The sequence below is a fragment of the Leopardus geoffroyi genome, chromosome A1, assembly GCF_018350155.1.
Source record: "Leopardus geoffroyi isolate Oge1 chromosome A1, O.geoffroyi_Oge1_pat1.0, whole genome shotgun sequence".
Lineage (NCBI taxonomy): Eukaryota > Metazoa > Chordata > Mammalia > Carnivora > Felidae > Leopardus > Leopardus geoffroyi.
The window spans coordinates 122,554,246-122,579,251 of NC_059326.1; the positions used below are offsets into that span (position 1 = coordinate 122,554,246).

The 25,006-nt window shown below is 42.0% G+C and overlaps 2 protein-coding genes across 5 annotated transcripts in view; one reads left to right on the forward strand and one right to left on the reverse strand.

Moving 5' to 3' along the window:
* Positions 1-16,710, forward strand: part of STK32A (serine/threonine kinase 32A) — a 133,483-nt gene extending 116,773 nt beyond the window's left edge. Inside the window, exons 12-13 of one of the 3 annotated variants that reach the window (XM_045492998.1) lie at positions 12,776-12,840; positions 14,456-16,710. In XM_045492998.1, coding sequence (XP_045348954.1) covers positions 12,776-12,840; positions 14,456-14,501 — 111 coding nt within the window. In that variant the 3' untranslated portion in view covers positions 14,502-16,710. Of the gene's footprint in view, positions 1-12,775; positions 12,841-13,180 lie in introns of all 3 variants that reach the window. The other 2 variants (XM_045492989.1, XM_045493008.1) reach the window with 2 other exon arrangements.
* A 2,755-nt stretch (positions 16,711-19,465) lies between these two features.
* Positions 19,466-25,006, reverse strand: part of DPYSL3 (dihydropyrimidinase like 3) — a 113,953-nt gene continuing 108,412 nt past the window's right edge. For both annotated transcript variants that reach the window (XM_045493022.1, XM_045493030.1), the window contains exons 13-14: positions 24,354-24,516; positions 19,466-22,786 (exon numbers count right to left, since the gene is read on the reverse strand). In XM_045493022.1, coding sequence (XP_045348978.1) covers positions 22,698-22,786; positions 24,354-24,516 — 252 coding nt within the window. In that variant the 3' untranslated portion in view covers positions 19,466-22,697. The remainder of the gene's footprint in view (positions 22,787-24,353; positions 24,517-25,006) is intronic.

Sequence of the window (25,006 nt, forward strand, 5' to 3'; positions counted from 1 at the left end):
GAGTCACTGAGCCCTGGGACTTCTGAAATGGAAGGCAGGGGCAGCTGTGGGGACCCAAGCCAAGCAGCAATGTTTCACTGCAGATTCTCTAGCTCTGTCATTAACTGTATTCGGTTATTGACCTCTTCAAACTCTCATTTCAAATTTTACAATTTCCTGGGGGATCCTCCAATTGGCCAAGCCTCAATGAGGTGACTCCTCCTAAAATTACAGGCAAGGGGCTGGTTCTGAGGTACACACGTGGCTGTTTGGGGCCCCCCTCCAACCTTAGAGGTGGTGCCTGTTCTTTGCCACAAGCAAAATTTCATTATATACGGCCAAGCAGAAGTGAAGAGTGTCTATTCACAGAAAAAATTGAATTCTTATGGATGCTATGGCTGGATTTCAGGCTGTGTTAAAATTGTTTCGTGACTGTATTATTCTCTGTTAGTTGGAGCTCAGATTTCAATGCAGTCACTTACAGGGACTCAGGAGAATTTGAGACTCACATGTGGTTCTGTGTATTACAATGATGGTGAAGTAGTAAACACTCCCTTTGCATCTAATGGTCATCCATCTATCCATATACCCATCCATTCTTCCCCCTGCCTACCCACCACTCAGCTAATGGTCATCCATCCTTTCATCCATCCATTCATTTAGGCTGCTTTTGTTGAGTATATATTATCTGCCAGGCCCATTGCACTGAAGATTATATGAATGAGACAGAATCCCTGCATTCAATGACATCCCTGTCCTCGAAGGTAGCTCTGCAAACAAATAAATATTCTCAATGTCCTTAATGTCTCCAGTCCTCCAGGGCCACTATATCCTGTAACAGCCAATCTACCAAAGTCCACATCCTTTCTGTTCACAGAATGGGCCTCTTGCCAAACGCCCACCTGTAAATATTTTCTGCAGCCCTCCAAGGAATGTTCGGCTCTGTCACAGATTCATCTTACTTGTTGCTTCGCCACACCTTCCTCCTAATGATCTGTTCTTCACATCATAACCAACCAGCTTCTCCAGACTTGCTCCTGCCTATGCACCTGTAGAGCTTGCCTATACAGGCTTCTCTGTGAACAGGCCGCCACATGTAGCCAAGACCAAGAGAACATATCTCTTACAAGTATTCTAAAGTTTCAGTGATGGCAGCAGTTTGTGAATAACCTTTGATCGTGCCTCACACATTCTACCCGCTATGTCTACCTTTCCATCCATCCTTGTACTGTCATTCTTGTCTTCGCTCAAAACCGTCTAACCACAAAGATCCTATAGGTATCTGACCCTCAATAACTACTGGTTTTGTCCTTCTTTAGGACCCTTGCTCTTCCCTTTTCCTTCAATGTTCTACTCTCAGCTCTTCACATAGGGGGTTTCTGAAGATAAGGTCCTTCACAACTGCTCTCTTTCTCAGCCCCTATTTCTAATCACTTCATGACATTAACGTAATTTATAAGTATTTATGTGTTTGTGTTTCTTTTTCTATCCCACTAAAATGAATTCTTCTTGTGGGAGAAGACCCGGTCTTACCCACCAGTGTCTTCATGGTAATGCCTTAAAAGAGTATTAATACAGTATAGATTCAATAAATAAGAGCATCGGGATACTGGAAGGAAAGAAAACTTTATAACTGGACAGTGAAAATTAGGCGCTGCTGTTCTTAGAGTTACAAGGTCATGCTACCCCACCAGACATTCTTCCCGGAGCCACCTCTTATCCTAGTTCTTCCCCACACCCAGCCCCTGGAAGCCTCTGTCCTGATGGGAAAGGCTATAAGCCACTTACCCACAGTACAGAGCTTAGCATTTTCTAAAACCATGCAAAAGAAGGAAACTGTTTCCTCTTTCTTCCAGGCTTCACATCAACCTCAAAATCATTTACCAAGAAGTGGCTTTGCCTATAACAAAAACAGGCCCTTCCATCTCTAATCAGAGAAGTGTACATCCTCTTGGTCTTTTTGTTTTGTTTTAACGTTTATTTATTTTGAGAGAGAGAAAGAGGGAGTGCGATCTGGGGAGGGGCAGAGAGAGGAGGGGAGAGAATCCCAAGCAGGCTCTGTGTGGTCTGCACAGAGCCCCACACAGGGCTTGAAGTCACAAACCTTGAGATCGTGACCTCAGCTAAAATCAAGAGTTAGGTCCTTAACAGACTGAGCCACCCAGGCGCCCCTTCATTTTGTTTTGTTTTTAAATTTTTATTGGGGTAAAATATGTATAACATCAAATTTCCCACTTTCACCATTTTTAAGTGTACAATTCAGTGGCATTAAGTACATCCGCGATGTTGTGCAGCCACCACCACTATTTATTTCCGTAAGTTTTTGTTACCTGAACCCCATTTGTTTTTTCTTTAATTTCTTTCAGCAATGTTTTGTACTTTCGAGAGTACAAAGTTTTCACCTTGGTTATACTTATTCCTAAGTATTTTATTCTTTTGAACACTATGGAAATTGAATTATTAACTTCCTTTTTGGATTGTTAATTACCGGTGTATAGAAACACAACCAATTATTCTGTGTTGATTTGTTTACTGCAATTTTACTGAATTCATTTATCAGTTTTACAGCTTCCTTGTGGGTTCTATGGGACTTCCTCCCTCTAAGACCATGTCATCTGCAAATAAGGATAGCTTTACTCCTGCCTTTGCAGTTTGGATGCCTTCTTTCCTTTTCTTTCCTAACTGCTCTGGCTAGGAATTCTAGGACATTATTGAATAGCAATGGTAAGAGCAGGCATCTTTGTCTTTTTTCTGATCTTAGTGGGAAATACTTTCATCTTTTACCATTGAGAATTGTGTTAGCTGTGAGTTTTTTGTAAATGCCATTTAGCTTGTTGAAAAAGTATACTTCAACTCCTAGTTTTTTAATGTTTTTCTCTTGAAGGGCTTCGGATTTTGTCAAATGCCTCTTCTGGGTCAAATGAGATAATCTTGTGCATTTGTCTTTTCCTAGTTCTATTAATGTGATGTGTTGTGATGTAATGTAATGTGTGTGTTGGCTGGTTGTCTTATGGTGAACCATTCTCACACTCCTGGGATAAATCCCACTTGCTCATCGTGTATAATCTTTCAATATGCTGTTGGATTCCAATTGCTAGTATATTGTTGAAGATTCTTGCATCAATATTCATAATGAAAATTGTCCTATAATTTACTTTTGATGTCTTTAGCTGTTTTGCTATTGGGGTAAAGCTGGGCTCATAGAATGAGTTAGTGTTCCCTCTTCTGTCTTTTCAGAAGAGTTTGAGAAAGATTGGTGTTATTTCTTCTTTAAACATTCAGTAGAATTTACTGCTGAAGACATCAGATTCTGGGCTTTTGTTTGTTAGAAAGTTTGCATTTCAGATTCTTACTTGTAGGTTACCATTTACTTGTTACAGGTCTGTGAGATATTTTATTTTTTCTGAAGTCAAGGTAGGTAATTTGTGTTCTTCTAGAGCTCAGTTATTTGCATCTTTTCTCTTTTTTATGTATGGCTAAACATTTGCCAATCTTGTTAATCTTTTCAAAAAAATGACTTTTGATGCCATTATGTCTATTCTCTATTTCATTTGTCTGTGCTCTCATCTTTATTATTTCATTCTGCCAGATTTGGGTTTATTTTGCTTTTCTTTTTCTAATTCATAAGAGTATGAAGTTAGGTTACTGATGTGGGATATTTCTTCTTCTCTAATGTAGACGTTTACAGCTATAAAACACCCTCTGAGCATTATCTTCAATGCATTTCCTAAGTTCCAATATCTTGGGTTTGTTTGTTTGTTTTTATTTATTTATCTTGGAGTATTTTCTACTTCTTGTGATCGTTTTTGACACAATTGTTGTTTAAGAATGTGGTGTTCAATTTCCACATATTTGTGAATTTTCCAGTTTTACTTCTGTTGTTGATTTCTACCTTCATTTTGTTGTAGTCAGAGAAGATAATTTGTAAGATTTTAATCTTTTAAAATTTATTGAGAATGTTTTGTGGCCTAACATATGGTTTCCTCCCATGATTTCTTTTAACTCTTTGAGCATATTTAAGATAGTTATTTTCAGGGCGCCTGGGTGGCTCAGTCAATTGAGCATCTGACTCTTGATTTCAGCTCAGGTAATGACCCCAGGATCATGGGATGGAGTCCCAACTTGGGCTCTGCACTGACAGCATGGAGCCTGCTTGGGATTCTCTCTCCCATTCTCTCTGTCCCTCCCCTGTGCTCGCTTGCTCTCTCTCTCTCAAAATATATAAACAAAGTTAAAAAAAAAAAAAGATAGTTGTTTTAAAGTCTCTGTCTAGTATATCCACTGTTTGGGCTTCCTCAGGGATGATTTCCGTCAATTGATTGTGTTCTTCTGAATTGACCCTACTTTCCTGTTTCTTTGCATGCCTTGTGGTTTCATTGTCAAACACCTGACATTTGAATATCGTAAGGCAGTATTCTCTCCTTCCATAGGGCTTGCTGTTTTACGATTGTTGAAGGCTATACTTGTCCCTTTTTAAGTAACTTTTACAAACTACTTTTGCAAACACTGTATTCCTTGTCATGTGTCATCCCTGCAGTTCCTGTTATGTTAGCTTGTGTTTAGCTAATATTTTGACAGAGATTCCCTTGAACACCAGGAGCATTTTTTAAGTTGCGTTTTTTCTTGATTTAGTGTTTCCTTGGTTAAAAAACCTTTGATTGCGTTCCAAAATTCTGACAAAGTTAGCTCTGACAGTTTCTGCTTGTTTTTTATGTTTCTGTTGATGGGAGCTTGGCACTGCCTACTCTAATTTTTTGTTTTAGTTCCTCCTAATCTTGTACCCTATGTTTAAAAATAAAAATTATTTTGCTTCAAAATAAAGGTTAGTATTCTCCCAAAGAAGAATCAGAAGGATCGTGAATTTCAAAAGAGTATTCTATCTCTACTCTTTGACATCAAGTTTTTAAAAATGTGAGGATCAATCTTAGCCACTCATTACAGTATTACCATGTTCCTTTATTCATTCATTCATTCATTCATTCATTCATTCATTCAATACATGATTATAAAGTGCCTGCTATGTCAGGAAATGTCTCTGTCTTGCTAGTCATTGCTACCCTTAGATGTACAAAGTGCTCTGAAATTATTTAGGGATCCTAAATGAGGGTCCAGGAAAGGCTTTCCAGAAGAGGAAGCATTTGATCTGGTTCCTCTAGGTTGAATAGGGGTAGCCAAGCAGAAAACAAAGGATAAGGGCATTTCAGAACTGGTATATCCTGAGAGTATAGATATGCCTTCATTATTTTGAAAGAAATGAAATGACAGATGGTTGCCATTGGTAGGAAATACCCATGCTGTGTTCAACAAGCCTGTGCTATTTGCTCACCCTCTGCCCCTTCAATCTCATCCAGAGACCTATCCCAAGGCATCGTATTCCTCCAACCAAATCTCACAAGAATGACTACCACAGCAACATCAGTGTTTACCTGTATCCCCCCCAGTCTCCATTTCTGTCCCACTGTAGCTCAAACTCACTGTACCGCTCTAGGAGCTGATTCATCACTGCTTAGGCACCATATTAGAAAAGACTCACGTGTATTGACAAGAAAACCCTACTCAAGCCACAAGCCTGGAAAAGAGGTCAGGAATTCAGCTGTGATCTTTTTAGTGATAATTCATGGTCTCCTACTACTCACTCAGTCTTTAAATCCTGCTTCCCAGTTGGGGAAAAAAAGTTCACAACAAAACCATCGGCTTATCTTCTCCTCATTCCATCCATTTTCTTATTTGCATTTCATCAGAATGGAAATCTTTAACATAATTTTTAGCCCAACTAATTTTATTAATGGAGCCATCATTTCCATTTAAAGATGTACTTTAAATATCCTGCAAACCTGTTAACCTGTTGTTTTATCTGGTCTGTTTGTTTTGGTTATTTTAAGAGATGCTAGGGAAAGAGAGAGAGATAATTTTCATTATATATATCCTCTGGATATATATATATATATATCCTAAAAACCTTTATTAAGGGGAAGAGCCCTACATTGCCTATTTTGTGTATGGGAAAATAAAACATTGTAATTTTTTTTAATATATTTGATTTTATATATATTTATACAATACATAATACTTGATATATAAATACACATATCTAAATGAATAACTGTATAAATATAAATATATATTTATGTGTATACCCACAAAAATAGGTATAACCCTAGTAGAGTTGTTTTTCTTTTGTTTTTTAACTTTTTCATGTGGGAAAAGAGGTGAGGGGAGTCGTGCCTCCGATGCCTTCTGAACTTGTAATCTATGCAGATATTTATGTCTTAGGGGAAAGTGATATAAATGTAAATACTATCACCAGGCCAACGTGTTATTCAGTAAGAGTTCCACTCGGCATCGCAGACACGCTAGAGGGTAGGATTTATTTTCACAGGGCTTACTACCAACCCTTTATGTCCAAAAATCTTACAAGAGACTTTTTTAGAAATATCTGCTAGAATATGTTTTTTGTGTTGTTTTTGGTTGTTTTTGTTTTGCCTTAATGATGAAGACCTCTTATCTGTGGCTCTAAAGAAGAGGGAACATTTTCTTCTTTTGTAGACTTCTTTCACGGACTGCTGGGAGGGTCTTTGTGTTTCTAGACTAAGAAGTAGAATTGTCTTAGTACTGAGCAGAAAAGCAGCAGCCTTGAAATGTTCTAAACTTGTAATGAGGATAATAAAGGGGTAGAGTTATCTTGTTAAAAGATGGAATGTGTAACTATCTGTAATGATGGTTTCAGCATGTTGAATACTCAATGCTAATACAACTAGCAGAGGGGCAGGGGTATTGTTGATCTTCAACAGAGTGTTTGAAATCTGTTAGAGGGTACACATCCCTTCTTTCAGTGAGAGCTGTCATCTTTTGTGAGTACTTCCTGTCATGTCCAGACGAGGCAGTGGCTGTAGTGGTTACTGAGTAAACAGTTATGTGGTTTTTTTGGAGTAATGATTTAACATTAACTTGTGTAATCTTTGTAAGCATTGATGCCTTTATTATATGGATAAAAAATAGGAATAGTAACAGGACACCTTGTAATTGATCTGAGAAGGAAGTAAGATAATGTTAGTAAGGCATAGTACCCACTAACTGGGTTAAGTTGTAGATTTATATAATGCCAAAAGCTTATCATATGACCCCTTGGACTTCTAGGCCCCCGCTATATCAGTGTTTCTCAACCTTATCATCACATATAACCCATTTGTGAAAACTTCTTTTAGGATACTGGTGTCTGGATCCCACCCAAGCTCGGTTACATTTGAATCTGGGAGTGTGGCTTGGGCATCAGTATTTTAAGAAGTTCTTCAGGTTGAGTTAAAAAGTTCTAAGGTTGAGATCCACTGGTATAGAATCCAGGATATGATTAAATAAAGTAAAAGCATTAAATTTTTCCCTTTCCTCCTGTTTTCTCATTTATAAAATGGAGTTGATGTTGTTACACCCATTTCATAGACTTCTTCTGAGTCAATTAGTGCATGTAATGATTTGTTATTATGTTTTACTTTTCCATTCTACGTCCTGACTCCTAACTTCTTTCTTTCCCATGTTCATACTTTTCTTCATGTCAGATGCCTCTGCTTCTTTGCTTCCAGAATGTTCCCTATTTTATCCCTCTCTGCTCATCAACAGCTTTAAAGTATAGAAGTATAGTTCTATAAAGTATAGAACCAAAAAGGTAGACATACTGTGTAGGTGGTCTGCTATTGAGGCAAATGACTTAAGTCCTCTTTTACCATCTGATTTCCACGTGCTCCAAACCCCTCAGATTTTTTTCGGTGCCCCCTCCTTGCATCCTGGTCTGCTCGCAGTTTGTTCTGCTCATCCCTGAGAAGTAAGTTCTAAGAGCTTTAACCAACCTTTCCTTCTCAGCCACTTAAGACAAACATTCATCCCCCCAGTCTGTTCACCTCCCTCTCCTTCCCCTCAAATTCCCCTTTTGGCTACTGTTGTTGAATTGTCCATGTCACTGCACATCTTAAACTTTTTCACCTAAAGCAGAGGAAAGAGAACACGTTAAATGTGAACGCTTCAAGGGCCAGGGGTGGGACTGTTGGGGTCTGCACTGCCGTATCACAAACTCCCCTCTGAGTATCTGTCTTATTATATCTTTAAGTTAAATAGACTTATGTGATAGAGAAAAAAAATTCACATGCATTTCTGCATTTTAGTTGATTACAGTCTTGATTTTTAATATTAAAATATTTTTAAATGTTAATATTTCAAAGTTTTTTAATGTTATATTTTTTTATCATTTTATATGTTCATATATGCATATATCTTTATATATGTGTTTATATATTATATAGAAATATAGAGAGAGAAACATATTACATAATATTTACATATATTTTACACATGTTTATATAAATATTTTGTTAATATATATGTATATATAAACATATATAAAATATTGTATATGTTTTATACATATATAACATATATGTGTAAATATTATATAATAATTTATGTATGCCTATGTATTTATATTTTATGTAATACTTTGATACTAAAAAAAAAAAATTTGGTCAACTATACTCAAAGAAAAAAAAATCCAACCTAAAAAAAACAAGCTAAACTGGCCAAGGAAAAAAGAGAAAGGACCCAAATCAATAAAATATAAATGAAAGAGGAGACATTACAACTGATAGCACAGAAATGCTAAGGAGCATAGAAAGCCACTATGAACAACTATACACAAACAAACTGGACAACCTAAAGAAATGTTTGTTTTGGTTTTTTTATACTAAGGAAAACTCTTAGTAACATACAACCTGCAAATTCTGAATCAGAAAGAAATTAAAGATCTGAACAGACCAATTATTGGTAAGGAAAATGAATCAGTAATCAAAGCTCTTCCACCAAAGAAAAGCCCAGGACAGATACTTTCAGGCGTTAATTTTACTAAACATTTGAAGAAGAATAAACACCAATTCTTCTCAAATTCTTCCAAAAAACCAAAGAGGAGGGGACACCCCTAATCCAATTTTATAACACTAGCATTACCCTGATACCAAAGCCAGAAAATGACACTAAAAGAAAAGGAAACTCCAGGACAATATCCCTGATGAATACAAACACGAAATTCCTCAATAAAATACAAGCAAACTAAATTCAGAAGTACATTAAAAGGATCATTCACCATGGTCAAGTGGAATATATCCTTAGGATGCATAGATGGTTCAACATACGCAAATCAATAAATGTGAGATATCACACTGAATTGAAAGAGGAAAAATCACATCATCTCAAGAGACACAGAAAAAGGATTTGACAAAATTCTACATCTGTCCGTGATAAAAACTCAATGCAAATTAGGTATCAAGGGAACATATCTCAACTTAATACAGCCATAAATGACTAGGCCACAGCTAACATCAGACTCAGTGGTGAGATATTGAAAGCTTTTCTTCTAAGATCAGGAACAAGTCATGGGTGCCCACTCTCATCACTCCTATTCAACATAGCACAGAAGTGCTAGCCAGAGCAATCAAGCAACAAAAAGGTGTAAAAGCCATCAAAATTGGAAAGGAAGAAGTAAAATTGCCTATTTGCAGATGACGTGATTTTATATACAGAAAATTGTAAAGACTTCACCAAGAAACTGTTAGATCTAATCAATAAATTCAGTAAAATCACAGGATACAAAATTAACATACAGTAGCATTTCTATACCCCAACGGTGAATTATCTGAAAAAAAAATCAATCCCATTTACTTCAGCATCAACAAGCAATAAAATACTTAAGAATGAATTTAACCAAGGAGGTGAAAGATGTTTACACTGAAAACCATAAGACACTGATGAAAGAAATTAAAGACAACACAAATAAATGGAAAGGAATCCTGTGTTCATGGAATGGAAGAATCAGCATTATTAAATGTCCATACTACCCAAAGCCATCTAAAGGTTCAATGCAATTGCTATCAAAATTCCAATGGGATTTGTACAGAAGTAGAAAAAAAAATCGTATCTATATGGCACCACCAAATATCCCAAATAGGCAAAGCAATCTTGAGAAAGAAGAACAAAGCAGGAAGCATCATATTTCCTTGTTTCAAGCTATACTACAAAGCTGTAGTAATCAAAACAGTATGGTACATACACATAGACCAATGGAAAAGAATCAAGGGCCCAGAAATATACCCATACAAATACATACAACTAATGCTTGACAAGGGAGCCAAAAATATTCAGTGGACAAAAGACAGTCTCTTCAATAAATGGTGCTGGGAAAACTGGACATACACATGTAAAAAATATGAAACTAGACCCCTAGATCTTATAAAAATTAACTCCCCGAGATTAACTCAAAATGGATTAAAGACTTTAAGACCAAAAACTATAAAACTCCTGGAAGAAAAAGTAGGACGAAAGCTGCTTGACATGGGCCTTGACAATGAGTTTTTGGATATAACACCTTAAGCACTCACAACAAAATAGAAAATCAACAAGTAGGATTGCATCAGACTAAAAAGCCTCTGCACAACAAAAGAAGTACTACCAGTAAAATAAAAAGACAAGTTATGAAATGGGAAAAAATATCTGCAAATCATTTATCTGATAAGGTGTTAGTATCCAAAATATGTAAAACTCCTACAACTCGAAAGCAAAAACAGCAATAAACCCCCCAAATAATCCAATTCAAAAATGGGCAAAGGACCTAACTAGACATTTTTCCAAAGGAGATATATGAAGACCAAGACGTACACAAAAAAAGGTGCTTGACATTACAAATAATCAGTGAAATGCAAATCAAAACCACAAAAAATTGTCACCACACACACCAAAAAGACAAGAAATACCAAGTTGTGGCAAGGATATGGAGAAAAAGGAACTCTTATACATTGTTAGTGGGTATGTAAATTATTGCGGCCACTATGGAAAACAGTATGAAGCTTCTTCAAAAAATTAAAAATAGAACTACCATATGATCCAGAAATTCCACTTCTGAGATACATTGAAAGGAAACAAAAATACTGTGTTGAAGAGACATCTACACCCCTGTGTTCACTGCAGCATTGTTTACAATAGCAAAGATAAAGAAACAGCAATGGATGATGTTGTAGTATGCATACATACACACACACACACACGCGCGCGCGCGCACGCGCACACACACACACACACACACACACCAAAATATTATTCAGCCTTTAAGAAGAAGGAAATCTTGCCATTTGCAACAACATGGATGGACCTTGAGGGTGTTATGCTAAGTGAAATAAATCAAACAGAATGACAAATACTATGATTGTATGTGGTATCAATCCAACCAACAACCTCATAGAAAACACACCTTTGGAGTGACCAGAAGCAGGGGGCTGGGGTTTGGGTAATTGGATGAAGGGGGTCAAAAGGTGTAAACTTACAGTTATAAGAAAAATAAGCACCAGGGTTATAATATACAACATGATGACTGTAGCTAAAGTTGCTGTATGATCTATAGAAAAATGTTAAGACAGTAAATCCTAAGAGTTCTTATCACAAGGAAAAACCATTTTCTTCTTTTTTCTTTTTTTAATCTATGTGATGATAGATTTTTCTGAACTTATTGTGGTAATCATTTCACAATATATGAAAATCAAGACATTATGCTGTCCACCTTAAAATGATACAGGGCTATATACCAATTATGTCTCAATAAAACTAGGGAAAAGCGAACAACTGTAATAAAGATGCTTCTAAGAATACTATGAATAAGCTGTATAATAGATATGTGTTTATATAAACATATACAAATTTTTAAATAAAAATCTTGGGGTAAAGCTGCTTCCAAGAAGCTGTATCAGATTATGTTTGTCCCACAGTTTCATGTCCCCCATGACTGACAGTAGAAACCCTCAGGGTTACAAATCCCCCATTTTGAGAACAAGAGTAAGTTTAGCAGAATCTTCTTTCCCTTTGTCTTCCTCCCCTCCCCACTTCTCCGAAATTTCCTCTCCTTTTTGTTTTCCTCTTCTATCACCTAAACATTCACTCAGGAAACAAAATTCTCCAGTACATGAAGACTTGAATTTCCTAATTCCTAGATTTAAAAAAATGAATGAATAAATAAGTATTTTCCCTCAGGGAATATTTTTCCATCAGAAGTAATTTGGAAGTATTTCACTGCAGACTTTTGAAACATTTGATCTGGGTCTGACAGTGCTCTGGATCTGATGATTATCACTGTTTGAGGTTAAATTTTCTCATTATGATGGAAAACTCATCAAGAGATGTTGAAAGCTGGACAGTACTGAGTCAAAGCAAATGTTTTGCTTGTCTGGGACTCACAAAGAAGATTCTGCTCAGTGCACCTGAGATATAATCAACTCTAGTACAGTTGTTGAGGGAATGATTCCACCAGAACTCAATGTGGAGAGATGTTTCCAGGCTATTCATTAAATCCAAGTAGAACCTCCAGACCTTTCATAAGAGAGCCAGGAGATGACTGGCGACTAGGCAACCAGCTCAGTAAACCCTTTTCCCTACCCACTTCGAAGCCATGATTTCTTCATGGGATAAGTGGCTGAAAGACATCAAGCTCATAAACCATAACCCATGGCTTCCTTGCTGGCTCATTGTGGGGAATGGAGTTGACATGTTTTATCCTTTTGCTGTTTCTTCCTTATTTGCTCCCTTATTACTCTGGTTGGAGTCTCACTCCTGCCACACACTTTCAGATCGCGTTCATTTTGAAGATACACTGGTGCGTCTTAGATTTGAGTCATTCGGTGAAGAGACAGTAGGTTATTGGTTGTTTGAGGGTCCTCGTTGGTCTGCTAACTGCATCTCTCTTCCCCTACCACACCCCCATCTGTTCACCTGGAAGATGTGCCTTCTTCAAGAGCATCTTGAGTCTGTCCAGAAGGAGTTCATAATTTTCAACAGAGAAAAGTAAGTAACCCCTGGTTAAACACCAGCCCAGCAAATGATGGCATGTTTCAGCCAGACTTTACTTGCAAAGCCTTAACATATTTTTTTAACATTTCTAATTTTTTCTAATTATACACATATCCATAATAGAAAATTTGGAAACTTCAGACACTTTTTTACCCCCTGTATAAGATTTAAAAAATTGCAATGCATAATTTAGCTTAGCATCAGGTTTCCATTTAGGGGAAGGTCCTTGGTTCACACCTCTTTCTAACTTGTTGGTCTTAATTCTATCATTTCAAAGCTTACATCTTTTCTTTTTCATTTCAACAGTAAGCACTGTTTGCTTTTTTCTTTTAAGAGTAAAAAGGGACTTTAACAAAAGACCAGCTAATCTAACCTTGGAACAAACCAAACACCCACAAGAAGAGAATGGCCAAGAATAACAGCGTGTGAAATCCTCAACATCTTCTGCTCTGGACGTGTCCTGCCACCTCGGGCGGGAACTTCTGATCCCCACGCCAGGAATTGCTGACAGTAGTTCTCACCTCTCCACACCTCACACACCTCAGAAAATGTGAATGAATGCCTTGGGGAGGAGGCAACAGGATACAGGGAGTCCTGGGTCTCCTGGGATCTAGTTTCACCTCTAATCAACCGTGTGGCATTGAGCAAGTCACTTAACCGCAGCTTGGGTTTATTCATCTCAACGAGAGGGTTATTCTAGATGAGCTCTGTCCTGCCTTTTTACTGCTACCATTCTGTTATTCTACAGCCTTTATTTTTATTTTAAAAAGAATATTTGGACGTAGATTTATTTTTCCACATTCTAACTACACTGTGACAAATGGGCAGATGGACATTGGTGGGAGACTGAGTGAGTGAGGCTCTTCGGAGCTAGACAATTTCATAAAGAGGTCAGAATCCCCACGTCTGATTGAATAGGAATAAGGAAATCAATGGGGAAGAAATGGATGGGAACTGATTAGAACTAACAGATTTATGAGGGGTTTCTGGTTGTGCTCTGGAGTCCGCACACCATTATCAGCTCACATCAGCTAGCAAGAGCTTACTGGGCATGTCTTTCCCATTGCCCTGTACAGTGATCTGAGGGTGGGCAGTTGAAATTGGTGATGATTAGTAAATACTGAGACTATTTACATCATGGAAATGGGAAAATGCTTCAAATCAGGGCTTTTTCCCCTTTCCCGGCAAGCCTGTTGTGAGGTAGTTATTAGCATACTGCTCACCTTCTTCTAATAGGTTCCTTGGGAGCTAATTGTCCTCTTAAGATTATCAGAGACCTGTGTCTGGAGAGGACCAGAAAATAATATTGTCATGCTGACAGCACTGTCCACCATGAAGTACAGTGAAGCTGTCCCTTAGGGTGATAGTCTAAGTTAGAATGGAAGGTGAGTTTGGAAGATAGTAAAACTTACACTTGAAAAATCCCTTAAATTACCCACAGCATGGTAGGTATCTTTTCCTAGCAGAGCCCAGTGCAGGGAGTCTCCAGCAATGAAACAAATTGCCATCTTGGGGTTTGTTATGATTGTGTCTTTTATTTTTGGTCTCATTTTTGGCTAATAATATCAGATGAACCAAAATGTTGAACCAATCATATATGCCTTTATAGACGGAATAATAGAACTGTGGGATGCTCACACATCCGAGAGGTCTAACATCACAGAAACGGACTGAAGCACAGCTCACTCCAAGAACGGTGGGCGGAACTGCCGGCTTACAAAATTATTGATGTCTCACTCTTTTTCTTTATGTATTTTCTATTTATTTGCCTAACACGGAGTTTAATTCGCCTGCGTGAGATATGCATAGGACCCAACTGCTCTCTCTCGATACACAGAAGGTCGCTGCAGAGGACCTCGTTCTGGCACCTGACAGATGCCACTGGGTAAAGTCAACAAGTGAACAGGCTTAGTGGGGGGCTGTTTGATGCCTTGGCCACTCAGATCATCTAGACCTTGTCCTTACTTAGAGTAAGGGCCTCGCCAAAACGCCAGGAGGAGGCAACAGGGAAGACCAGACAGAGAGAGTAGGCAGAAGTAACAGATCTGGCACCTGCCACACCAGATAGCCAGGAGGGAAGCAGCACTCGGGCAATTAAACATGGGTAGGAAGCCAGTGCTGGATTCTCATTTGGCATTCAGGATTTTCTCCTCACGGAGCTAATGCGCATGGAATTTCTGGCAGAGCCTCTCGACTTTAAGAGCAACCATATTTTTGTTAAGAATTAAAACCAGCTCTTTTGTTCTGTTTCTTTTCTTTTTTTTCCTACATTTCCCACATATTATTTGCGCGGTTTTGCTTTTTCTCCAAGCACTATGAACTACGCACTGGCCCTGACTCCATTTCTAATTTTATATGAAAAAAACCAACTAGGTGACCAGGTTCTGCTCCAGGCTGGCACTCCAGGAATATCAGGGGCCACATGCATGTTTATCAGCTTCCGTCTTTCACGCGTTTTGACCCAAGCCCTGATGTGCTGTGGACGTACCTCTCCGGTCACCTGGTTCGTCCTCCAGTTGGGGCCTGTGCATGTATCATCCCAGAGGAAAGGCTGCGGGAGACACCACAGGGCACTGGGATCAGGAGGCTCTCCCCTGGGAAGGGACCCAACCATTTATGCCGCTTCACATCTGTACCAGTTATAACCGGATAGGAGCCCAATGCCCCCTCTGTACTTGGAACCCCTAGTTTTTATTTCCGGTGTGCTGCTGCCGTGCCCAAAGCACCTCTGTGAGCATTCAGCAGCCGTGGACACCTCAACTACAGAGCACAGCCTCAGAGCAGTTAGATGCGTTTTCAGGCCCGATCGGGTTACAGACCCTCAATGTGTTTCCAGTTAGAAATGAAAAAGCATTGCATCTGTAAGGCATTAAAATGTCTTCTGTATACACTGATAAAAGCACCTCCCACCACCACACATTTTAAACAGGAAGACAAAAAGTTTCCCCCAAACAAAAGGATGCCTAAATCTGAACCGTGATTGCTTCTTGTTGGTATCAGGTTCTTTGGCTTGATCCCGTAACTTGGGCCAAAAGGGACTGTCCTAACAAGGTGGACCATGTCTCGTCTAGAGTCGTGACAACCAAGGCTTAGAATTTTGGAAAACAAGCTGAGTCTTACATCCCCTTGACTAGTATTCCCAGTCTTTTTCTCCTAACTGCTTTCGCCCTGACCTGTGTGGAGCTCCAGTCTGAGCCGGTATTGAAGACCAGAAGCTTCCTAGCTAGCACTCTTACACTGCAGCAGGGGAACCCAGCCCACAACCCTGTCTCCATGGGAATTAAATGCTCTGCTAATGGCCAACATCTGTCAATGGCAGCACTGGTTTGGGCTGGGGTCATTGCTAGGGCAGGGATGAATATCATGGAGTACAAAGCACTACGAACTTAATTACAGCAATTTAATTAATTAGTAGTTAAGCTTTCTCCGATTGGAAGAAAGTACTAACCAGGAACGACTAGGCTTTATAGCATCATAGCTTTTCTAGATTGGATGGACAAATAATGCTAGTACAGGTAGCAGGAACCAGTGTTTCTGCTTTTGATGATGCCGTAATGCTGAGGCTTTAATTCAACAGGTGAATGAAAAGGCATGCAAAACATAGTGTCTGTTTCAGTATCCCGTTGTGCCTGCTTTGTCCACACAGCATCCTGTTTCCTACCGTCCACCTGTGATAGCTGTTTCTTAGGAGCTCCATGTGTCTGATTGACGTTAAACATTGATGTTCAAAATCCAAACTCCAGTTACCTGTGCTGTTGTAAACAAGCAGCCCTTGGGTGGGAAACACCTGCTTCTGTTGAATGTGGTGTATATATAATGTGAACGTGCCTCTCTGTGTATTAAAATGTCTTCTGTGTACAGTGAGCCATGGATCCTTCTTTGTCAGCTGTGTGTGTAATTGTTTTTCCTAGAGGTAGGGTTGTGGGGGCCCAAAGTCACCTGTTCTTACTTCTGTTTCCCACCATCCTTTACCAGGGACGAGCTGGTATTAGAGATGTTCTAGAACAGTGGAATGCGGCACAGTGTGACTTATTCATATATATAACAACTAAAACCCTGACCCCCTTAGCATTCCCCCCTTAGGGAGCACAGCCCAGAATTCCAGATTTTGCCTTTCTCTCACCTTGTCCACCGCCCAAGGACCTTTTCTGTCAGCACTCTGCCTTACTACCCTTTCCATCTTCGCATCGCCCCATTCCACATACCGAAACAGCAGGTGGATATTCTACACCTGGGACAGGGCGGGGGGCGGGTCACAGACAGCTTTGCATTCTTGTGGCCGAAAGCTACTTCCTCCTAGGCCCCCAGAAGCTTAACAGCTAGCGGGCCAGCGAGTTCCTCGGGTTTGTCCTCTTCCTTGAGCAAATCCTATGCTCTTGTCAGTGGGCTCTGAACTCCTGCATGCTGAGTGCCCTGTGGTCCAACCATGTCAAGTGTCCTGTTTTGTTCTCAGCAACCACGCACAGGTTGATCTAGAACTCTTGATCCCGAAGAGTGCCAGCCATAAGTATGTGATTTCATTTCTGTAGACTGCTTTGGGCCTCCCGTCCCCCACTTCCTGCTCCTGGTTGGTGTCCCTTTTGTGATGGTCTGATGGTAGCAAAGTGGATTCCAGGGAGTTCTTTGAAACCAGAGGGACCTTTTTCCTCCTGTGCAGTGTTCTCATTCTGCACCTGGTCAGCCCCGAACAGCTCTAGCCCACAGAGGTACAAAAGTCATGGTGTCTATTTCACTAACATTTAAAAAGAAAAAAAAAAACAAAACCCTGCCAACCCTGCAACCTGAGTTCACTTCAATTAAGCATTGACCATGCCCTATGAGTCCACTCTAACCCTAAGCAGAGCTCAGCTGCTGCTTGGTCATGGGCTGGGAGAGGTATTTCACCAATCCTGAGTGTAAGCTTCAAACTGAGACTTTGACTATGGGTCAAACCGTGAACCTCAAACTGAAACAACCATGTTCTGAGAGTAGTGTTTGATGTTTTCTAAGCTTTGGTGTTAAAAGGTACCGTCACTCTGTGTTCCTATACTGACAGCATTGTTCTACCGAATCAAGAGGGGTTCGCGACACATAGAACCAATTAGTAAGAAATTATCATTCTCTTACCCCTCCTCCATCTGCCCCACCCACACATAGGCACCTAGCTGAGCAAATCACGTAGGCCCAGCAGGCTTGGGAAACGTACCATGGTCATCTGCTGTTCTTGTCCAACCGGTATCTGAACCTTCTCCTCCCAGTATCACAAACTGTTTTGTGTGTGTGTGTGTGTGTGTGTGTGTGTGTGTGTGTGTGTGATTCAGAGCTCACACAGTTCGGGTAGCTCTGGGCGGGGCACATGACCAGGCGGGATCCATCAGTCCCAGTGTCCTGGCCATAGTGCCTAGTCCCATGGGGAACACATGTCCCAAGCCAGGCCAACCATAATCAGTCTCTTTGGCTGGGATTAGTTAAGGAGCCTCTCTCCTTCTCCTGAAGTCACTAGGCAGGCAAAATGAAAACCTGGGGGTGCTGATGGCCAGTTCTGTTCCCACACGCAGAAGCTTTCCTATGAAGGACTAAAGGCAAGCTGGGCTAAGAGATGAAAGAAACCATGTTCTAGGCCCAGCTATGCTTGGATCCACCCAAGTCTATCCCTTAAGTTCTCATTACACCAGACTTGAAAATACCCTTTTCAAGGGGCACCAAGGTGGCTCAGTCAGTTGAGTGTCCAACTTCGGCTCAGGTCATATCTCACGGTGAGTTCCAGCCCCACATCAGGCTCATTGCTGTAAGCACGGAGCCCGCTCTAGATCCTGTCTCCGCCTCTCTCTCTGCCCCTCCCCTGCTCGTGCACTCGCTCTCAAAAATAAATAAAACCTTAAAAAAAGGACTCTCTAAAAAATACCCTTTTCAAGAAAAATCTGTGTACACGATAGTCTGCCATTTCCAATGAAAAGCATCCCATACGATGTGGAATTTGATACAGGAGTGTTTCCCCAAGAGAGTTTAGCATAAGAAGTTGGTTGGGATGTTAAAAGAGGATATAGAAGGGTTCAGCAGTCAAATAAAGTTTGAGAATCTTGAATTGGACAAATTTTCAAAGACTGACAAGATTTCTCATAGCCTTGAATTTGATGACAGGATCTTAAGTCTCTCAGAGGAGTACACTTAGTAAATAATCCTTTCCAACACTCCTTAGACAACCTGGAATCAGTATGGGACACAATATGCTTTGGGAAATGCTTGGTTTGAATCTTCTCCAAGTCTAGGCTTTTAGGGAGAAGCAGAAATTCTTTATGGGGGTGACCAAAAAACAAACGAAAGAAACCCCTTCAGGATCTGTACTGGACTCAGCCAGACTTTATCTCAGATGGCGATGCCTTTTACATTAATGCCAACTTTGATGATCCACAGACAAAACTTTACTCTCCTAAGTTTCAATAACGGTCATCAAACGCTGCAGCCAGAACAAAAACTCAAATGCAACTGAAAACACAGAAACCCCCCCACATTTTCTCAGGAAACCTCTTGTTTTCATCAGATCTACCCGCCTCATTAACCGTTTCCATTTACCGTGCAATTTTAAAACTGCAAGTGAAATGGCCCGTCGCACACAAAAGAAGAAAAACTGGACAACATCTGTAATTTCATAGTTATTTTAATAACCAGGTGTACATTAACAGTCACTTGATGAACTTTTTCTTTAATCTCAGCTAAACTCAAAACACAGTTTTCTTCACGGTTCAAACCAAACAGCTCTTCACGTCCCAGAGCTGCCTCACAGCTACCACAGATCACGGGGAGATTTACGGTCTGTTCATTTTCACCAGACACAGAACTGAACACCCACACACCATTTTCCAAGGAGGGAACTTTTACAATGAATGCTGGCTGCCGAGGACAGCCCATGGGTATATCTGGGACTCAAGCTGGAGTTTTCTAGGGGAGAGAAGGCCTGGGAAGCTTGTGGAAAGAACCAAAGTCAGGGCTCATCCACCCTAGTTGGGAAGGGCTTCTCAGGGTGAGCAGAAGTCCAGGATTAGGACTAAGGCCTTTGCAGCAAAGCATGACTCTCTGGGTGTAGGCATGAAGAAAAAGGCCAGAGGGTGACTGGTCTTTGAAGAAAACCCATTTTCGTGATGACAACAACACTGCCATTTTTAGAAAACATAGAAATAGAATACTTCTGCCGGGTTGGCTGATTTAACGATTCCACAAATACCTTCTCAACTACCCAAGATGGTGGCCCTCCCAGAACTCAGATGATGGCCACCTGGGTTGAGGAACAATGGGAGAAGGTTGGGGGAAGGCAGGCCATCTTTAGAGAGGGGCCAGGCTAAGAGAAGAGAGGGAAAAAGGAAAGCTTGGGCGGGAGAGGAAGGTCCAGCATGGCCTCCACTCTTGGATGAGATGGCGTGAACTCTGAAAGGGATGGAACTCGCATCATGTTCTCTTCCTAAACCCTTTGTATACGGAGAGCTCTTTGATGTGTCTTATGGAACAGGACATAGGTGAACATAATTTTAACTAAAGTGACAAGGTTCAAGAAATCAAAGTGATGCAAATAAAGGGAGTTTTCTTGAAGTTCTTAGGAATCTCTGTGCTTAGGAAGTTACTTATAGTAAGTGGAGAAAGAGAGGCTTCCCCAGATCATGTTGCCCATCATGAAGGCATCAGAGGTGGTTGTTTCCACAGCACAGAAAGCTTGTGTACAATGTGAAGTTCTGGTTGAATGCTTCATTCAGCAGTCCCAGGGCAGATGACCCATTTGGCCATGCAAGAGTTATTTTCATGGCATAGAGAGGTCAAGGAGGGAGGGGCTGGACTCCAAGTTAACAGTAGCTAACGGAACAGCTTAAGTAACGTAACTGCTAACTTAACAGTATCAGATGGTACACAAGAGGAGCCCACTAGTTTGTCTTTTCCTCCATCTGGTGGTTGTGGCTGGTACTGCAACACCTCAGACCGCCCAGCCCACCCCTGCAGTATAATAGTGTACGTGCTTCAGATCTGACCATCTCCCTCTGCCCGAAAAACCGTCATTCTGAGTTCTGCGAAAGGCCCCTAAATCTTTGAGTTCTAAAGGAAAAGGTACATGCTCCCCCTAAGTTTCCTTTAAAATAAAGGCACCATGAAAAAGCCTTAAAATAGCAAGATTCCTTGTTAGGAGGAGAAATGATCCGTTTCATGACTAGAACAATAATTGGCTTGCTAAGGGGGGGATCCTCTTCCTTGGATATATTTAGTCCTATGTCGTCCCCTTTTCTCTGGTCTTCAGCTTATTGAAACCTGCCGTCAGACATCATGGCCAGGTGTGTGAGGCCTGCTCTTCGTTTCTTCAAAGCACCCGGTACACAGGGTTACGGGTTCTACGAGCTGAATCCCCCAAGCACAGAAGTCGGATCCCAGGGTGAATATACTTATTCTGCCTACGGGCCTCTTGGTTCCACAGATACTCATCTGGCTCACAGAACTTGCTCCAAAATTGAATTTGCAGAAGCAGCAGGATGGGGAAAAACGCACACGGGGTTCCACGCATCACCCAAGACTGCGTGTCACTTCCACTCACCCTGGGAGACTTTAGACGGAAACAAAAAGCTCCCCCGGAGGATGTGCTAAAGGAAGGGGAGACAGGTGGTTCAGACCTGAAAAGCAGACCCACGGTCCCAGGATATGCTCCCCCAGCTCAAGAGACTCGCTTTCCCAAATGCTCCCGTGGCTCCCATCTCAAGTGAGATCACCTGTTCGTTGCAAAACTTCAAGAACACCTAAGTGCATATATTTGCAAATGAACAATCCTATTCAATCACAGATGTGCCTGGATCCCCAGACGGAAAGAAGCAGCCACTCACCGCCAGCAAGAGTAGCCCTTCCTGGGCCCCACCTCGGCTTGTCCTAACTTGGGATGCCGGATGCATGTGGCTCTTCTGGGTTTCGCCAGCCAAGGGGAGAGGCGACCTCCAGCACGTTTACAGGGAGGTGCGTGAGATTGGCTGCCCCCACCCGCCTCGGGGCCTATGTGCACTCCCAGCTGTTGCCTTTTAACAGCACCAAAGAGGCCGGCAGGACGGAGGAGGAGAAGGGTGGTCTCCTATCCCCTCTCTTCCTTCCCAGCCGGGCAAAGAGAATTGGAAAGCAACGCTGGGAAAGTGCTCCCCCCACCCCACACACTGGCACGATCGAGCCGGTGAAAGTAATGCTTGGGTTTTGGTGTTTTTAATAAAAGTTTCAAAGGAATAAAATCTAGGAGGGGATGTGACAAAGGCTGGAACCTGAAGACTGCCTGCCTGCCTGCCTTCTCCGCAGACCCTGGGGACCGTGATGAAGGAACGGCTGCCCCAGGGTGGCCACCTTCTATGGAAATAAACGTGCTTCATCGACACAATACACAAGCCCCTTTATGCTCACCCTCCCGCCCCCCCCCACCTCCCCCGGGCACCCCCTCCCCCAGGCCCTCTGAGCCTTCCACCTCGCTCTGGCCTCCCCCCACCCCCTCACCCCAAATAACCACGTCCCTTTTGTTGATTTTCCTGGCATCCCAGCTTCGTCTGTCCCCTTGTCATAAGATGCAGCACTACACACGCTCTCAACACTATATAGCAGACTCTTTTACCTTAGTAGCCTGATTGCATGCATGTAAATGGGGGGAGGCAGGGTCCAACAAATCAAGGCTATGCATAAACAGAAAACAAAAGCAATATTCGTAAAGCTAGGCAAGCGAGTGTAGCATTGGAGAAACATAAGGCTTGAGGCTTATTGATTCTTTAGATCACAACTGTTTGGATTCGCTTTCCTTCTTAAATATCGGTGTACCATTTTGGCTTCAAGAAAATCTCTTCTTGCTTCTGCCCCTCTCTGTGGGGAGGGGTCGCTTAACTCAGGGACGTGATGTTAGAACGGCCTCCAGGGGGCGCCACAATGCGCTTGCTGGCGGAGCGGACCCCCTCATCCACTTGGGTGCCTGCAGTGGGCAAGACATTCCCAGGAAGAGAAAAGGGAGAGAGAGCGGGGTGTGGACAAGAGAGAAACTGGATTAATTTTCAGAGTGTCAGCTGGCAAGTGCCTTCCTGGCCTCGTCTCCCAAGAAACTTCCATTCTGATCTGTCAAGTATTCCAGACATTTCATATCCACCGTCCCCCGGAATCCCGTCTCCACCAGGAAAAGCTAGGTTTCTTATAGATACCATCTCAGCCTCATAAAAATGATACTTAAGAAAAGAAATCACTGCTTACATCCGCTGCGACAGGGAATGTGTCCTTGTATCCTCAGATACCGGACTTTGTCCTCACCACTATCCTTTGAGGAAGCTACTGTTATTATCCCCATTTCACAGAGGCAGTGACTGAGGCTGTGAGAAGTGAGGCAAGTTGCCCAAGGTGTCACAGCTTGGCCTGGTGAGGGTCGGGGCCCCTGCAGCCTCGGCACAAAAGGAAACCCTGATGTGCACGTACTCGTGTCCTTCACAGAGAAGCTGCCGAAGTTTTAAGGATGACGTCAGCCAGGGAGCAATTCAAAATGGCAGCCATACTGGCAACAAATATTGTGACAAACATAGCCTTACCTGTGGCGACGTCACCTCCAAACTTTCAGCCCTTTCCTTTTGCCTCCCTCCCCTGTCTCTGTCTCCCCCTTGATTTTTTTTACCCTCTGTTCTCCTGCTTCTGCCATTCCTTACTCCTCTTCCCCGATACCTGTTTCCTCTTTACCTGTCCCTGTCCCTTCTCGTCTTGTTTCCCTCACACTTTGATTGTTCATCATAGACACGCAAATCTCCATTTATTTTTCTCCCCTCTTTAAGACTACTGGTTATGGAGCAAGTAGATAATTATTTTCTGCTAATATCCATTCTTAAAGACTAGGTAAATGGTATGGCTACCCCAGGGTAAGTACTTAATCAACAGCATCTACTTCTGGCACTATCATTATTACGAGAAAGGGGAGAGGACAGGAAAAACGCCAGGTTAGGGGCACCTGAGCAGCTCAGTTGGTTAAGCGTCTGATATCGGCTCAAGTCATGATCTCACGGTTCATGAGTTCAAGTCCCACATCAGGGTTGCTGTTGTCAACGCAGAACCCATTTCAGACCCTCTGTCCCCCGCTCTGCCCCTCTCCCACTTGCACTCTCCCAAAAATAAATAAATATATTTTTTATAAATAAAATAAATAAATATGCCAGGTTAGAAGAATCTAGTGCCATCTGAGCTTTAATCCCGGGCAAACAGACAGAACACCTCCATACAGGGCTCCCACAGTCTCCTGTGGAAAATCACCCTCGATTCATAAAGGAAAACATCTTGCCCCCACCCCACCAGGTGTGATGTCTAAGCAGACCCAGTCATCATTTAAACCTGACCCTTGACCTCCCTGAGCCTTACGTTGCCTTCTCAGCAGGACTCTCTTGATTCGGCAAAGCTTCCCGCTTGCTCCAGGCACCCTCTCCCTACAGGTGTCCTGCCAGCTTGTAGCGGCTGGTCCTCCCTTGTCCCCTTCCTTCCTCCCCGCTCACCCTCCGGCACCATCCGCTCACCCGACAGGCTGAATCCCGACTGGTGGAGGTTCCTCACGGGCGGGTTGGGCCGCGTGGGAGAGCCCCGGGTGGAGCCCGCGGGGGTGCCCCCTTTGGGAGTGGTGGTCAGGTCAAACACTGGCCCGTCGTACATGCCCCTCGGGACGGCGTGCAGGTCTCCCATCTGCAGCAGAGAAAGCGTGTCACCCTTTGTTCTGTCAGCAGTTAAGGTCTGTGCCAGGTACCGAGATAAATGAGTGAATTAAGTGTGTAAAGGGAGCCAGAAAATAATAGAGTTATTTGAAGGAAAGAAGGAACATAAGAGGGGTGTGAGGACAGAGTGACGGTGCAACAGGTCAGTGGAGACCTCTTGAAACAGGGAGGCTCTGCTTTTTTATTTTTTCATGTTTATTTATTTTTTGAGAGACAAGAGAGAGGGAAAACACCCAAGCAGGAGAGGGGCAGAGAGAGAGGGAGACACAGACTCTGAAACAGGCTCCAGGCTCTGAGCTGTCAGCACAGAGCCTGACGCGGGGCTCGAACCCACGAACTGTGAGATCATGATCTGAGCCGAGGTCGGACGGTTAACCGACTGAACCACCCAGATGCCCCAGGTTAGCCTCACTCTTAAGGAACAAAGGAGCCTGCTGTGTTGTGGGGCTGGGGGTGAGGGA